Source organism: Xiphias gladius, chromosome 6 (genome assembly GCF_016859285.1).
Source record: "Xiphias gladius isolate SHS-SW01 ecotype Sanya breed wild chromosome 6, ASM1685928v1, whole genome shotgun sequence".
NCBI lineage: Eukaryota > Metazoa > Chordata > Actinopteri > Istiophoriformes > Xiphiidae > Xiphias > Xiphias gladius.
In genome coordinates, this window is record NC_053405.1 from 1,118,260 (window position 1) to 1,133,844 (window position 15,585).

Genomic DNA, 15,585 nt, shown 5'->3' on the forward strand with positions numbered 1-15,585 from the left:
CTCAACAACCACAGCGCCTAGCCTTCTGGGTAACGGAGCAGAAAACTTAACCAACAACACAACCCCCCAAGTCTGCCGTCGGAAACCAAGGAGGGGGCCGAGAGGGAGGCCCTGAGGACATCTGCTACGTGACAGCATATGGTAGGAATCCGCCACCAGGGCACTTCAAACCCGCCGTGGAGCCGTTTGAAGCCGGCTCGTTTGATTTGAGGCATCAGCAGTAAATGGAGCCATCTGTGGGGCTCCCAGATTAGCATCAGAGGAAATGAAAACACCGGAGCCAAAGTGGACACAAGCACACAAGCAAGATCCTCATTCTGTTTTCATATTTATTCCGCATCATTGGTGCTCAGTGCTCATTCGTTCCTCTGCGCTGAAAGTCATAGAGATCCCCTGTCAATCAAACAGCGAGGGGCGGAACTGAGATACAGCCAAACATTTCACCGGTGTGTGTTGTCTTTCCAAAACCATGGGCATTAATGACGCTGGTCACCAAAGGAGAAGGTTGACATTGGACAGTTTCTTGCTTTCTACAATATCTGTGCAAGGCAGTTATGGTATAGTTAGTTATAGTTATAGTTATAGTTATAGTATATATAGTTATAGTACAGCTACAGTTACGGAACAGCTGTTAAGACGAGGCAACTAAAAGACTTGGTTAAAGTTAGGGAAAGATTGCAGTTAAGGCAAATAAAGAAGTGAACAGGTGCGGGTCTGTGACAGGACGTGGTCTCCTGTTCAAAATCTGACTCACTATTTTGTTTTGTTTTCCCCAAAACAATCTGTAGCGAGTAGCAGATTGTTTTATCGTTGATGCAGGCACTACGTGGAAACTCTTTCTTAGAACATCATTATTACTTTATTGCTCTGCTTTTATTGCTCCACCAAAGCTGCTTGTTCACAAATAACCTTCTGCAGTTTCCTTAGAGAAAAAAAAGCCCGGAGGGAAGTTCCGTTTTTCACATACTTTTCACAAACATTGCTTTTCATTTTCTGCAGCTTTGTATGTGTTCGTGTTGCGTTCAGGGTCGAGAAACGTCGCCCCCTCGACTCCTTCAGACTGAACGTGCAGAGTGACCAGTTCAGCTCCTTTCATTTCATGCAGTTTCACGCAGAAAGAAGAGGACATGACACCGGTAGGAACCTTCCCAGACATACTGGACCGTGTCTGGAGGCTGATCAGGAAGGAAACTGGGGCTGAACGACGTACTGAACTTCTCTAAAGAAAATTATTATCAGCCGTTCTCCATCAACAGACTCTATGATTATTATCTGTTCTGTCAAAAGATGCCATCTCCATTCTCTCAGCCCAATTAAAATTTCTCTATAAAAGCATCAATGATTAGATAATGATTTCCTCGTCTTTAGTTTACATCTCCCTTATAAAAGAGACATTAAAGGGCTAAATTAAAGATGAAAAGGAAGAAAAACTAGATGAATTCACAAGGAGAAGCAGACAAAATCCAGTCCTGCTCTGGTCTGCTGCATGTAATGTTTAAAATAAAGTCCTGTTTTAGGTGCAGCTGCCCATCAAACTGTTCTGATGTGTCCACTTTACGTTTTTAACAGGTAGAAAAACACAGACAGGCCCTGAACACATTAAAAGAACGCTTGTGAGAGACAGGTTTAAAACTGAATGGGCCAAATCAGTTCAGGGGAGGTGGAGATATCCTGACTCCTGGTTTCTAGTGCGGGTCAATCTCCCAAAAATGCAACTGGACAGTGTCTTTCATCAGAGCCTCCCTGCCTGGTAAACAGCCTCGGCTTTCAAACTCCACACTTCCAGCTTGTAACAGACTGGGTCTGACGCATTAAGGTCGTTTGAGTGTTTGAGATCAGACGGTGGACGTCACATAAAACACTCACGTCCTGTTGGATCTGATCCCAGTTTAACAAAATGTTATCAGACCAATCTTTCATTCATAACTGTTGTTTCAGTTCTTTTTTATCTTCTTCTGTAAAACACAGGAATCTATTAAAACGCTATATAGAGAATCTGTGACCATGACGACAGTGTTGCGGTTTAAGCTCCATGTTACTACGTTTAGATGCATGTTAGGCAGCCGTCATATCGGTTTTCTGACTGATGAAAAACAGAACAGTAGCTTTCATCATTGATGTGTCAGATATTTACACTCACATACAGATCTTATTTTAAGATTTCTCACATTCTCTCATGTCAAGTCAATTTTTCTTTATCTTGTCCAATTTCACAAATCTGGCTCAACGGGCTGAACAATCTGAACAGCCCACGACACCCTCGGTGCTCAGAGCCCGAATCGGATGAGGAAAAACTCTGTCGCTTGATACTTCAAGAATCAACAAAGTAATGTTCATGTTGTGGACTAGAACTGTCACGGATTGTCTGCGGTCTAACTGAACTCTCTGTAAAATAATGTGAAGGTATTCGGTCTCTCTGACTGATACAAGTCACAACATTTATTCTGTTAACACAGTAAAACTTTATAATGAAGAAGTCCGACCAATAAAATCAAATTCTCTCCATGTCCATGTCTCGAAACACCAAGAAAGCAGAAGGTGGGACTTTCCGTATCTGCCCTCCAAACTCGGTCTTCTCTTTTTTATTCCATCTGTCCCTCACCGTCTCCTTCCTCTACCTCTTTTGGGTGTCTTCCCACCCTCCACATCGTCCCTCCATTACCAGTTATTGTCTTTGCCCAGTTACTGACCCGTTCCCCATTACTCTTAATGTGATTTTGTCTCCTTGGTCAAGGTGAGGCCGGCGGGAAACAGGATTAATGGATCAGGCTGTTACTTCCGGCTTCAGTCGTGCGAGACAGACACTGTCAGCCCATCACCCACCTGAGCAGGTTCTTCAGTTTTACATCCACACGTCAACAGATTCACCCCCTCAGATAATAAGGTTCAACTTGTTTTCAGCTTATTACAGGGAAGCAATGGAAATCAGGCTGAATGAACCGACGACCCTGCGTCAACAGGACGTTCCACAAGAAGAAATTCACCTTTGTGACGTGGCCAAAAGCAGGTGGAGGAGGACATAAAGGGGTCTGACTGTGAACACCAGCCCCTTTCAGACACGGAGCAGGTAGCGTTGCTGCGTTCATCCGTCTGTTAATGTGGTTAAAGCGGTTTGTCAAGAAGACAGAGGACAGACTTTTATGCTAATGTTCCTGACGTATCCACACGTGTTCTGCTCAATCAGACACCGTACACGGACTGAATTTCTCCAAAGACAAACATGATAAAGTTCTCACCTCTGTCACCTCTGTGTGTCGGTCAGATGAAGGTTTCAGAATATGGTGGATGTAGGAAAACACCCTGACATGGGGATTTCTCCACACAATGACAAATTAAGGTAATGTTATATGTCGTTGTTGTTCGTATGTAGTGTGTAACTATACTTGTGGATTTCAAACACTGATAAATCTTCTTTCACTGACTAGTTTTGTGATGCCTGACGCGGTTTTTAGTCTCCATTCTACGCCTTCTGTCGTACAATGATTATTTCATTGCTTTGGAGACTGAATATTATCACGCAGTAAGTGAGACGTGCAGAGGGACATACATCACGACGGTCCCGCCGGGCCAGCAGTGTGACACTTAACCGTTCCTGTTGCCATGGCGATGTGCTGCGAGGCTCCCGCGCCGTTGACGTTCCATTGCTCATTGCCGTGGCGACCTTTATCCAGCGATAAATCATTCAGCGGCGGCCCATGGACACGACTTTAACGAGATTTTGTCACCTGGCTGAACACGGCGAGAGCGGCAGTGTCCTCCTGCCCCGACACAATCGGCCCGGATTCAATCAGCCGACAGGAACAAAAAAAAAACAAAAAACAAAAAAACAAAACAAAAAACCCCCTCATCATCATCGTGTCAGGAAAAAACATGGTCTGAACAGAAGCTGCAGAAATGTGACGCACAGAGGGAATCATGGGAGGAAGCCCATCGTCTGTGGTGAGGTCCAACCAGACGTCACCTCCACCTGAACAGGTCACGTCCACCTGATTCTGTTCAGTCAGCCAGAGTTCAGTGCTGACCTCAGAGAAGTGGACTTCTCAGTGCTGGATGTTCCTCAAAAGAGAGCACCGATCTAAAATAACCACGCTGGTTAAAAAATGTTCATGCTGGAGAAAAATCCATCAAGACTCATGTAGAGAGTCGTGGGTCCATCGCTCAGAAACGACACCGTCCTCCCTGAGTTTGTAACACAAGTCTTGTTTCCTTCCTACACATTGTGAACCAAATTTAATTAAACCGAATCCTTTATTTTTTCATTCACCGATTGTGATAAAAACGGAAATTAAATTTAAGAATTATCATTCAGTTGAAGTCAGTTAAATTTAAAAGTTCGTACAAACATTACACGATTCTCTCTGGGAAACTTATTGAAAGTTAGAGGGAAATTGTGAAGTAAGGTGTCACGAAAACTCCCCTATCAGGATATAAAATCAGTATCAACGGTTTCTTTCTTCTGCTGTTCAATACTTTCAATTGCTGTACAATATGTTAGAAATTTTACAAACGTAACACACACATATGCTACTTGGAATTCTGTAGATGTGTGTGTAATATTATGATTGTTGTCTTTCTTTTTGCTTCGTACATGTGTTACTGAAGATGTCTTAGAAGATGTTTAACATATGGGTTAAATGTTCCATATGTATTTATTTAAGGTTCGATGGTTATTTGTATGGGGACCAGTATTTATACATTTCACAGAATTTACAGTCTAAGATCATTTGAAATGTCGGTCCCTTGATAGGCCTTTAGAATCCACAAATCTCAACCATATGTAGAAGCACAAAAGACAAACAATTTACAGTGACTCAATAAAAGTTCCATAAAACACAATGACAATCCTGTTGTTGTGAGACTCGAATTTCACATGTTGATCTCCAAACAGAAGAAGCCATCTGCCAAATGAGGATTTACTAAAGGGCACCTTACCGTTCCCGATGGAAGCACTGCGACCGATTGAGCGAGAAACCGAGAGGAACCGGCGGCTCACGGAGCAGCTGAGGAACCTGCTTTTTCAGGCGTTTTTAAGAAAACAAATTGAATGAAAATGCTAAAAACCTAACACGTTTAATTTCTTAAGAACATGGCAGTGGTGAGATCTTATCGGCTTCCTGTCCAAAATTTTAATTCCTCGATTATAGTCACATTGTAGGCGGCCAGATTGTTTCAAAAGCTGCTTGCGACCAAGAAGTAACACAACAGCGTAAACGTAAAAAGATTTTAGAGTAGTTCAATCTTTCTGCAGCATAAAACAGTAAACCGTCTCTAGTGAGTCTAACTGTGCCTGAGTCTGCTTTTACAACCGCGCTCACCATTTTAACACGTTTCTCCGATTGTAGGTGGGAATCTGAAATAAGGCAGAGATCCAGTACATACAGTAAATAACAACGCCGTCTGCATACGTTTCATTTAGCCAGTTACATATGTGGTCGAAATTTGTGCTACCCAGACGATGAATCTTACTGACTTTGGGGATCCCAAACTGAAAGACGGTGTTCTTTAAGCACTACCAGGCTGACTTTCCACGGGCAAATGAACATTTAATATCAAACGAACCCATGGAGTCTGATAAGATGTGGGCTCATTCATGGAGGATTCCCCGACACAGGAACTCTACAGAGCGTTTTACTTCTGTATGAACAAATTATGCATCACCAATAATTAATTAAGTTTTCCTTTCTTTGTTCTGAATTTTGTTTTTTATGGTCATAATCAAGAAATGTAATACTAATAATCACTATTTATACGGCACCATTTTGCATAAACCGACATTTAAAAGAAGAATCGTGTAAAAGCTAAATAATTAAAAGGATTCATTTCTTTAAGGTTCTCATACATTCTGTGTCTGTGTCGTTTCGCTACAGGTTTTTCTTCTCCTCTCTGTTTCGCCTTCAGAATGTGAAGCTAGAAATGTGGCCGTTTGTATATCATTTAAAACATAAATACACGCCGGGGTGTCCTTTGGCCCCTAAAGGAATTTGGAGTTCTTTCGAACGTAATGAAGAGGTGGTGATGCATGATGATAAACGACGCACACACAAAACAAAGGTCATATCATCTGACGATTCTGCAGCAGCACTGAATAGAAAGTGACTCCTGATGTGCACGGCGGTACGGTTGCAGCTCAGTAGCAGCAGTAACGCCTTGTTGTGATGGTGATTTATGTTGCGCGTTGACACGTGGGCGTCTCACCAGCCTCAACACAACGAACAGCCCATCAGTCAGAGTGACGGAGCTCTTTAGCAGAGTGTCACTTCTGACTGACACACTCATCCGTCTCCGTTTGTCAGACCGACGACGCAAATGTCTAAATATTCAGCTGCAGAGGCGGCAGGGTTCATTACAGACTGAACAAATCAACACACCGATGATCTATCTTTTCTCACGGCCTCACCAATAGTGGAGCTAAACATGGAAAGCTTGCCCTGAAGGTGGGGCTGGAGGACACTTCATTGAAATCTAAAGTGTTCATCCTCTGCAGAGCAGGAATATCTCCTGCAACCTACGTATATACTGGATCTTGTCAATTGCGCCTATAACTACAGGTGGCGCTAAAGGAAAACTGTGAGCGTCCATGACTGAAAAGTTTCATTTTGGGGGAAAATATTTACAGCAAATTACATAGATTTTTATTCAGTGGTTTTTGAGATACCGTCGCAACTACAAAGGTCAGTTGAAAGGAAATTTTGTGCTGAAAGTGGCGTCAGTATCTCCAGATTTCATTAGACTGACTGACTGAGACAGAGATCTCTGCCTGTCAGGTCACTGTGTTGATTTTCTAAAGCTCTTTGACCGGAGCGACTCGCATGCAGACTGAAACACCCCGGGAATGTATATAGATATATTCATATTTACTGACAAGTTGCATTAATGAAATGTTCAACGATGCATTTGTTTTATGTTATTGTAACCCTAACAACCATATAAAACTATGAAAAACCATGTCATGCAACACTCTTACGATAAACCTATTGAGATCTTTATTAGCACTTAATCTTTTTGGGTTTCTGTTTTCTGGTTTTTTGACCTGGTAATTCATGATGCTGTTTTTAGTTAGATGCCTGGTAAAACAGGTTTCAGATGTAACACTATCTTTCATGACAGATTGTGTTGTATTTCCATCTGTGCTACAAAGAGCTCAGACTCAGACCTTTACTGTTTTGTCTGTGGTGTAAAATTCTACATTCCTTTTTACTAGAAATATTAATTGTAAGTAAAAATATTAACCAACAGCAAAGTGCTCAGGCTGCATAAAGCATCAACAACCTTCACCAATAAGGTAGGGCAGCCTGTATGTAGCCTGAGAGGTGAAACTCAGGGCAAAAAAGGTTCATTCAGCACTGGCTGCGCCACTTGCTGCTGTTCGTTAAGATCGTTGCTCCGAGAGCACAGTAATAATGGAACCTTTTTATCAGCGGCGTCTCTTCACACGTGGATTTTTGGCAGCTGGACAGTTACAAAATCTGTGAGATGGAAAAGTGAGATGGAATGTTCCCCCCAATCCCCAGTGGAAATCATGCCCTTGCTTCCATGAATGAAAACATGGAATAACTCGAGTGCCATCATCTTCCCTGACTCTTGCGTGGCAGCAGAGTCCTGGTTGGCCAGCACTTTAAATCCTGTCTGACAGAGAAGCTAACCCGTCCTGACGTGGGAGGCTTTGGTCTTAATGAGACCCTGGTAAAATACCCCACACCTGCTCACTTCAAAGCTGCAAATCAATCCCTGCAGCAGAAAGCTATTTTTTTTTGGAGTCGAGGAAGAGGAGGGCTGTGAGAGTTTAATCTTCTGTTTCAGTTTCCCAATCCCTAGCTCCTCTCAAGTCTCAAAGGGCTCGTCTTTTCATGTGAGGGACTGTCTCCTCCTGTTGGCTTTCATCAACTCCAAATTCAGCAGTTGAGATTCTTAAACCGAGAGCTTTGTGACGGTTTGACACTGAACACAGAGCTTCGTCTCAGCTGCCTGTGATTCTTCCTTCAGATCAGACAGCAGGTTTTAATTTGGACTTTGAAGTTTCAGGAGGCTGCTGTCTGTAGCACTGTGTCCCTGTCTGTTTTCTTAGAGTCGAGCTAAATACTTTCAGCACGGAGAGGTCTGCGTGCATCATGCTCCACAGGTGCTCCAGTGAAAGCTCAATTTCAGGTTACAGCCTGAGACATAATCTTGCTGTTGTTCCTTCTGTTTTTTGCCTGCAAAGATCTGTGTGTGTCTTACGATTGACCGAATCATGGGACTGTCCTGAGGAATCCCTGCTCATATTTGGCTCTAAAGCTTTAAAAATGCCCTTAGTCCAGTTGGAGACAGCTGGAGAGCAGCGACAACATTTTGTCCTTTTCTTCAAGAGCTTGTTGAGTGTTTTTGAGTACAGACTAGTACTATTTTTCCTGTGAAAACAAAGTGAACATTCAGTAAAAAGTGTGCCTGTGCACCACCTGTTGATCAGTGGAATAATTTGAAACCAGCGACAGAAATTGAATTGCGCTGCCTGCCGATACAAACAAAACGAGGCCCCACTCATAAAAGCGATGCTCTGTAGCTCTACTACTGGTCAAAAACTCCAAAGGTACCTTTAACTTTGTTAATGAAAACTGTGATGAGATATATTCATTCTTTTCTTTTCTTCCATTATAAAGACGAGGGCTTTGATGGCATGAAACAGAAATTCATCTGTCTGTTTATAGGATAATTCTGGTTTATCTAAACCTGGCGTATTTTCGCATAAATGTGGCTATTGGGACTCCACAGATTTTACTAACTTTGCAATCATCACCTCTGTTGTAGAGATCCAGGGAAAGGAGGACTCGCTCCAGTCAGGCCATTATGGCTGACTGTGTAATGATCCACATCAAGGGCAACTTGCCTCTGTGTTTGAAAGGTGCTCGTCTTTTCCTTTAGACCTGGTCCGATAACACGTCACAAGAACTAGTCCTACATGCTGAGGCCTCAACAGACCAACTGATACCCTTAGGCTCTGCTTCTGGTGAGGCTAAAACTGTCCGAATTTGCAACGGGCACTGTTGAAAGAAATGCATTTACACCTTCCTTCATTTTCAGATAAGAATTCATGTGTGAGAAAACCCATCAAACTTGAGGACGCTTGCAGTAATCCAAGGAAAATTGCTGTCACTCTGAACTGAGGATGACTGTTCGAGAAGGGAGGACATAAAGGATCCGGAGCAAGGATTGCTAATGTTACAGGAGAGTGTTTTTCTATGCAGGTGGAGGCTGGCAGGGAGCAATGTGTTCAGGGAGAAGAGAACGTGAAGTGTTTCCTAAACAGAAACTCTCTTTTCAATTATCATGGTGCCCAACGTGCTGCCATCACCAAAACTCCCTGAGCCAATGGACGAAGACGAGCTGAGGGGATTTGTGCTTTTTCTTCCACACTGATTTGACTTTCATTTGGTCAGAAGCTCCCTTTTATCTGAACAGAATAGAGAACTGATCCTTTCACACGGTGGTGATGGAGAGAGAGGTGTGTTTACATCGCTGAAAGCGTCTTATTCAGCCAGCAGAGAGCTGCGGGAGCTGGCAGCTGCTCCACCACCAACTCTGTCTTCATTCCCTCTGTAACTCCTCTGCCTTTGCTTTCACTGATTCTCTGGATTTTATTAAATGAACCTGTATTGATCCTCGTGCTGAAATTGGGCCATCGCAGCGGCAGAGGCTGGGATGTAGACGAGAATAGAATTGATCAGGGAGCGCTGAAAAACAATGAAACGGGTAAAACCACACCTTCAGAGGGTACCGTCCAAGCTTCCTGATGCTGCACCAGCTGGAAGCTGGAGGCTTCCTGAACGAAACCGACAGCTCAGAGCCAACGTGGTTGCTGTCTGACTGTGGAAAGTAAAACTAAAAACATCAAAAACCAGCCGCTGCTCTGAACAAGCGAGGACGATTGAATTAATGGACAAACTGTGTTCGGAATATTTATGGGTAAAGATCAATTTGAACTTGGCTAAATCGACATGTAACTTTAGCTGAGTTTACGTGAACAATGCCACAACAAGAGCTTCTTGTTGTTGGAGATATTTTTCACTTCTTCTTGTTGCCGTGTGTCATCTGTCAAACAGCTGCTGATATTTACACGTATGTGACAACGAGGATTTACCAGCCCACAGTGGAAAACCCAGAACGAACTTTTGAGGTGGGGTATTTTTCTTGTTTTGTTGGTTCTGTGGGATTTAGGGGATTATAATCACACAGTACATTATTATTATTGCCAAAGGTTTGGTTGTGTTTGTGCTTCTTTTTTTGGTTTTTTGCTGTTTATACTAGATTCATTCAATGTGTAGGGTGCATGTCGTTAAGTGTTGTTGCTTGACAAGCCTTCCATCCATCTAAAAGAAAAAAAGAAGAAAGACTTCTGACAAATGTTAAATGCCAGGAGAGGGACTTGGCTGGGTTTGTCGACGTTAGCTTAATTATATAGCCCGAAATCAAGCATTTGCACAGGTTTAAGAATGGGAACGTCGTATTCCTACATAGCTACCTAGCTGGCTACATTCATAAAGAAGTAAGAATACAAAAATGTCTCAAAGTGTTGCTGAAAAGTTAGCAGCTGAACAGGTTGTTGTAAGTGAACTTACAGAAATAACAACTCTTAAATCAACATATTTCTTGGTCAGGAAAAACTTCAGTATCGGATACATCAGTCCGCACCTCAGACCCAGACAGATTGTACTTTTGTCGGTGGACAGTGTTGAGGGCTCACAATTTGAATTTAATAAGTTTTTCTCAATTTACCATCTCAAATCTTTCCATCCATTTCGCCAACTTCTTAAATATGGTGAAATGCACAAAAAATGTAGTGATAGGGTGAATCTTGCAGCCCCCTCGACCTGTCCCCCACGAACCCATTTTGGGCACCACTGCTCTATCAACACCTAAGCTAATGAGAACCAACTCTTGCCAGCTTTGTGTCGTTCCCTGACATCTCTTGTCCTTTCTTGGACCTCCATGGACTTCTTGCCCACAAGCTCAGCCAAAGGCTCGGGTCCAGGGCGGCCTGATGCTGCCAAAGGTTCAAACCAGCTCATTATTGCTTGGTGGGGTGGTGGTACTCAGGTCCTCCTTTCAGAATTATCCAAATGGTATCATCCCCCACCCCCACAACCCACCACCAAACACTCCGTAGCTACGAGGCCATGCCTTTAAACAGACAAGCGTGCTTGTCTTGCAGTCCTACCTGAGCAGGATGAGTTTCACCTTGGAGGCGGCGCTCTTAATGATGGCCGAGGCGTTCTGGTGACTCCGCCCATAAAGAATCTGGTTGTTAATCTGCCAGAAAAACAGACAGAAACTGTTAGTTTACTTTATTTACACACAAAAAAAAAACCCTATACATTCACAACCAAATAACAAACATCGGGGTCAGTGTGAAATATCATCCCATAAAAATCGCTGATTCTTGAGTATGTTGTAGTCTGTTTTACGATCAGCAGCAGAAACTGACCAACGTAGAGTCCTGTCATCTGGTTCGTTGATTCTTGGTAAGAAATCGACACGTCTCCCTGGCGTTTGTTCTGAGTGGTTCAGAACGAGTGTGGGCGAGACTAAAATAGTTTGTTACATTAGTACAATTGCAACGGTGCAACAGGCAGTTTTGGTCACATGACTAGCCAGACTGCAGAGGCCGGTAGCGTCATGTTTCACTAACGGTTATTGCTCGCAAATTGCAGATAAATCTGTGGGTTCTTGAGGGATCCTCTGTGCTCGTGCATGGGTCGCGAGTACGCTGTTTGTTCTGATTAGCGAAACATTTTAAAAACGTTTTTAAAAATCACTTAGTCGGGTGCAAAAAACTTTTGCACATGCCATCCCTGTCTTTTACAGTGATGAAATAAAAAGTAACAGAACATTAACATTTGAAAAAAAGTCTCTAGTGTCTGTTTACTGCAGGAGCTGGATTTACTACATTTCCCTTTAAAAAACTTAGTCTGTCATTTGCCAAGTTGTGGCCAAACTTTAAATAAAACTGTAGCTCATGGTTCAAAAAGTTAAAACTGAACATACAGAGAAATCCTTCAGCTTTGTCTATGAACAGAATCATCAATAGACAGTGTCGTCATTACTCGTTTTTGATTTTCACTTGCTTTTTAATAGTTAAACTCAGGTCCCATGATTTTTAATTTTCTTGAGGAACAACGAAACTAAAAGACAACGAGATGATGACCACACACTAAAACACACACGTTCTTGTACTTCTATCTTTGTGAGGACACTAATTGACATACTGCATTCCCCGGCCCCTGACCCTAACCCTGACCCAAACCTGATTCTAACCTGAACCCTAAAACCAGGTCTAAACCCTCAAACAGCCATTTGAAGTAATGAGGACCAGACAACACGACCTCACTCCATAAGGTCCATAACTCAAACTGGTCCTCACAAAGACAGAAGCACACACACGCAAAGCCACATTTACTGAGACAGGCATTAATTGAAAGGTCACTGAGCTGTGTGGCCTTAAACTAGCAAGTTAGAATCCACCAGCAACCACCAAATGTTAAATCAATATCTCATCTAAACACACACACACACAACACCAAGATAGATTAGTAAAAGAGCCTCTCTTGTTTCTATTTTCTTTCTCTGTGTGTGTTTTCATTCTGTTTGTACAAGTCAGTTACATGATGAAAATGTCCTCTTATGTCTCTACTACGCTACACACACACAAATGTCAACTGTGTGTGTGTTTCTGCATTCTCATGTTGATTATATGGATTTTTGCACTAATGTGTCTGTATGTATCTTTCCTCTATGGAAATAGCTGAGTGTGTGTTTCAGTGTGTGTGTGTGTGTGTTTCAGTATGTGTGTGTGTGTGTGTGTTTCAGTATGTGTGTGTGTCTGTGTGTGTCTGTGTGTTTCAGTATGTGTGTATGTTTCAGTGTGTGTGTGTGTGTGTGTGTGTGTGTGTTTCTGTGTGTGTGTTTCTGTGTGTGTGTGTGTTTCTGTGTGTGTGTTTCTGTGTGTGTGTGTGTGTGTGTGTGTGTGTGTGTGTTTCTGTGTGTGTGTGTGTGTGTGTGTAATTGTCCAGGCTTTCTTCAGCTGAACATCAATTTTTCATGGAGCCTGTGACGGTGCCGTAATGAGGAGGAGGGGGCGAGCGAGCCAGAGAGACAAATGGAGAGAGAGACTCTCTGTTTAATATTTATATGAATAAAACTGAAATCTCCCTCCAGCTGCTCTCTTCATCGCTGACACACACATTTACCGGTTATTGATTTTTTGCAGATTTTTGTTTCATCTGCAGCTCCGACACAAGGCAGCGTAATGTCATGCGATGTAATGTGATTTAATATGGTGGAATGTAAAGCGATGTGATATCATTTGATAGGATGTGATGTGTTTATGACTTAATGATGTAACCAGTGGTGGAAAGTAGCTAAGTACGTTTACCCAAATTCAAGGTACTTGAGTATTTGTATTCTATGCGGCTTTCTACTTCTACTGCGAGCGGGTGGAGTTCTGAAGGCGACATGGGAGGGTTAGGGTTGAGAGGTGAACTGCTGAGGGTGCGGAATCGTCTCGTTCAGCCGCCGGAGGAAAGAACGACCAACGAGATCTTTAACTGGGATTCTGCATTTCATCTTGAGGAATAACTCTCAGACGGTTAAACGCAGATGATCAAAGGTTTATAAAGAAGACTGGAAACAGGACATTTGGAAGAGGCCAAAGCTTAGACTTTATATTTAAATTAAAGATGACTACTATGACTAATATATCATATATAAAGTTAAACTTACAGAGCATGCAAAGGTCTTCGTGTGCTCAATGCGAGTGTGAATTTCCTCTTGATTTTCATTGCCCTCGTTACACTGACAGCTGAGGAACCCCGATTCGTTTCGCTTGTCTGATGCTGATTTGTCGAGTCGGCTTTTTAAAGCGCAGAGCTTCGTTTCGGCGAGATCTATAGAAGATGCTTGGCCGCTGAGACAGAGGACACGGTATCCAATGTCACAGCTGAATTTGTGGAAGTGAACATTAGGATTTGTCACGTAGCCATCAAGGTGACTGTCAGGTGTCTGGTCGGAGGCGCAGGATGCTCAATAATCAATCAATCAATCAATCAATCAACTCCACTTCCTTTCAGAGGGAAATATTGTACTTTTGCTGAAGTTACTTTACACATTCAGTTTTTTTCTATATAAAACATATGAAGCGTTTATAAAATATGATGCGTTGATATAGTGTCCAACAGTGAGAACATGTCGGGTTGAAACAATTAGTTGATGAATTGATTAGTTGAGTGGTAACTATTTTAATAATCATATGAGCCATTTTTCAAGCAAACATTTCATGGTTCCAGCTTCTTAACTGATAAAAATCAGCTACAGCAGTAAAATGCCGCTGAAACATTAACACAGTATCAGTATTAATAATCTAATGATATAACAAATAAAACTACAGGGGCCATTTCTCTGCATTATAATGTACTTTTACGTTTACTTTTAATACTTGTAGTACATTTTCTTGATTATACTTCCATATATTCACTTAAGCAGCATCTTCAGTGCAGGACTTTTATTTCTAATGGGGAATTTTACAGTGTGGTATTAGTACTTTTACTTAAGTAAAGGGTCCGAATACTTTGATCTGAATTACAAACCCTCCAACCTTATAAAACACTGATATGAGCCTTTTCTGCTCCGCTGCGTCTACTGTTAAAGTTTGGTCGAAACTATTTGGTGTCTCGTAACTTCACTGTAATGTCAAGGTCCTATAACTTGGCCCAACGTTAATCTGGATGGACTGTTGTAATACCTTCATTAAAACTGCCCCGATTTCTATATTGGTCACATGATGCATATTCCTACTGTATATGAATATGTTTAATTTGTTTGTTTGAAAGTGATAAAATACATACACAACACACAGAAACATGGTGGTGGTGTCACTAAGGGACCAATGTGATATAAGGTGGTTTGATGTAACACAACGAGATGTAAAGTAAAGTAGTGATCGTAACCTGAGAGTTTCTTACCTCCAGCAGCTCGTCTCCGACCCGGATGCGTCCGTCGCGAGCGGCCGGTCCACCAGGATGGAGTCCCACCACAAAGATGCTGAGGCGGGAACGATCCCTGTTTCCCGCCAGGCTGAGACCCAAACCCTGCCGCTCCTTCTCCAGCTCCACGCACAGCAGCTCCCCCCGCAGGTCTCCATAACGCTCACACCAACGCTCTGCAGCAGAAGCAGGGAGAGGAAGAGTCAAGTTAACGGTCCAAAGTCGTAAAAAAAACCCCCCAAACATCTCAGTGGGCTTAACAGGCCATAACAATAATAGTGTCTGAGGGGGAGGAGGAAGGAGAGAGAAGGGATATACAAGTATATGTGACCCAGGAAGGGTTCACTGGAAGATATCTGTAGCTCAGTTATGGATTCAGCTGCTTGATGTGGGATCCCAGTCAAAAGGAGAGCGCACGTTGTGAGCTGAGGTGTTTTTAATCGTGAAAATATCAACACTGAAGACAGAGTCTGGACTGACACAACAATGACACTTCACTATAATTAATAATAATTACGATAATAAACTTTTCAAAAACAAGGTTACAATGTGCTTTAGAGGCGTGAGAGAAGAT

The 15,585-nt window shown here is 42.5% G+C and overlaps 1 protein-coding gene across 1 annotated transcript in view; it reads right to left on the reverse strand.

The window, feature by feature from the left end:
- Nucleotides 1-15,585, reverse strand: part of patj (PATJ crumbs cell polarity complex component) — a 135,015-nt gene that overhangs the window by 25,431 nt on the left and 93,999 nt on the right. Inside the window, exons 29-30 of the mRNA XM_040128453.1 lie at nucleotides 14,991-15,187; nucleotides 11,192-11,283 (exon numbers count right to left, since the gene is read on the reverse strand). Coding sequence (XP_039984387.1) covers nucleotides 11,192-11,283; nucleotides 14,991-15,187 — 289 coding nt within the window. The remainder of the gene's footprint in view (nucleotides 1-11,191; nucleotides 11,284-14,990; nucleotides 15,188-15,585) is intronic.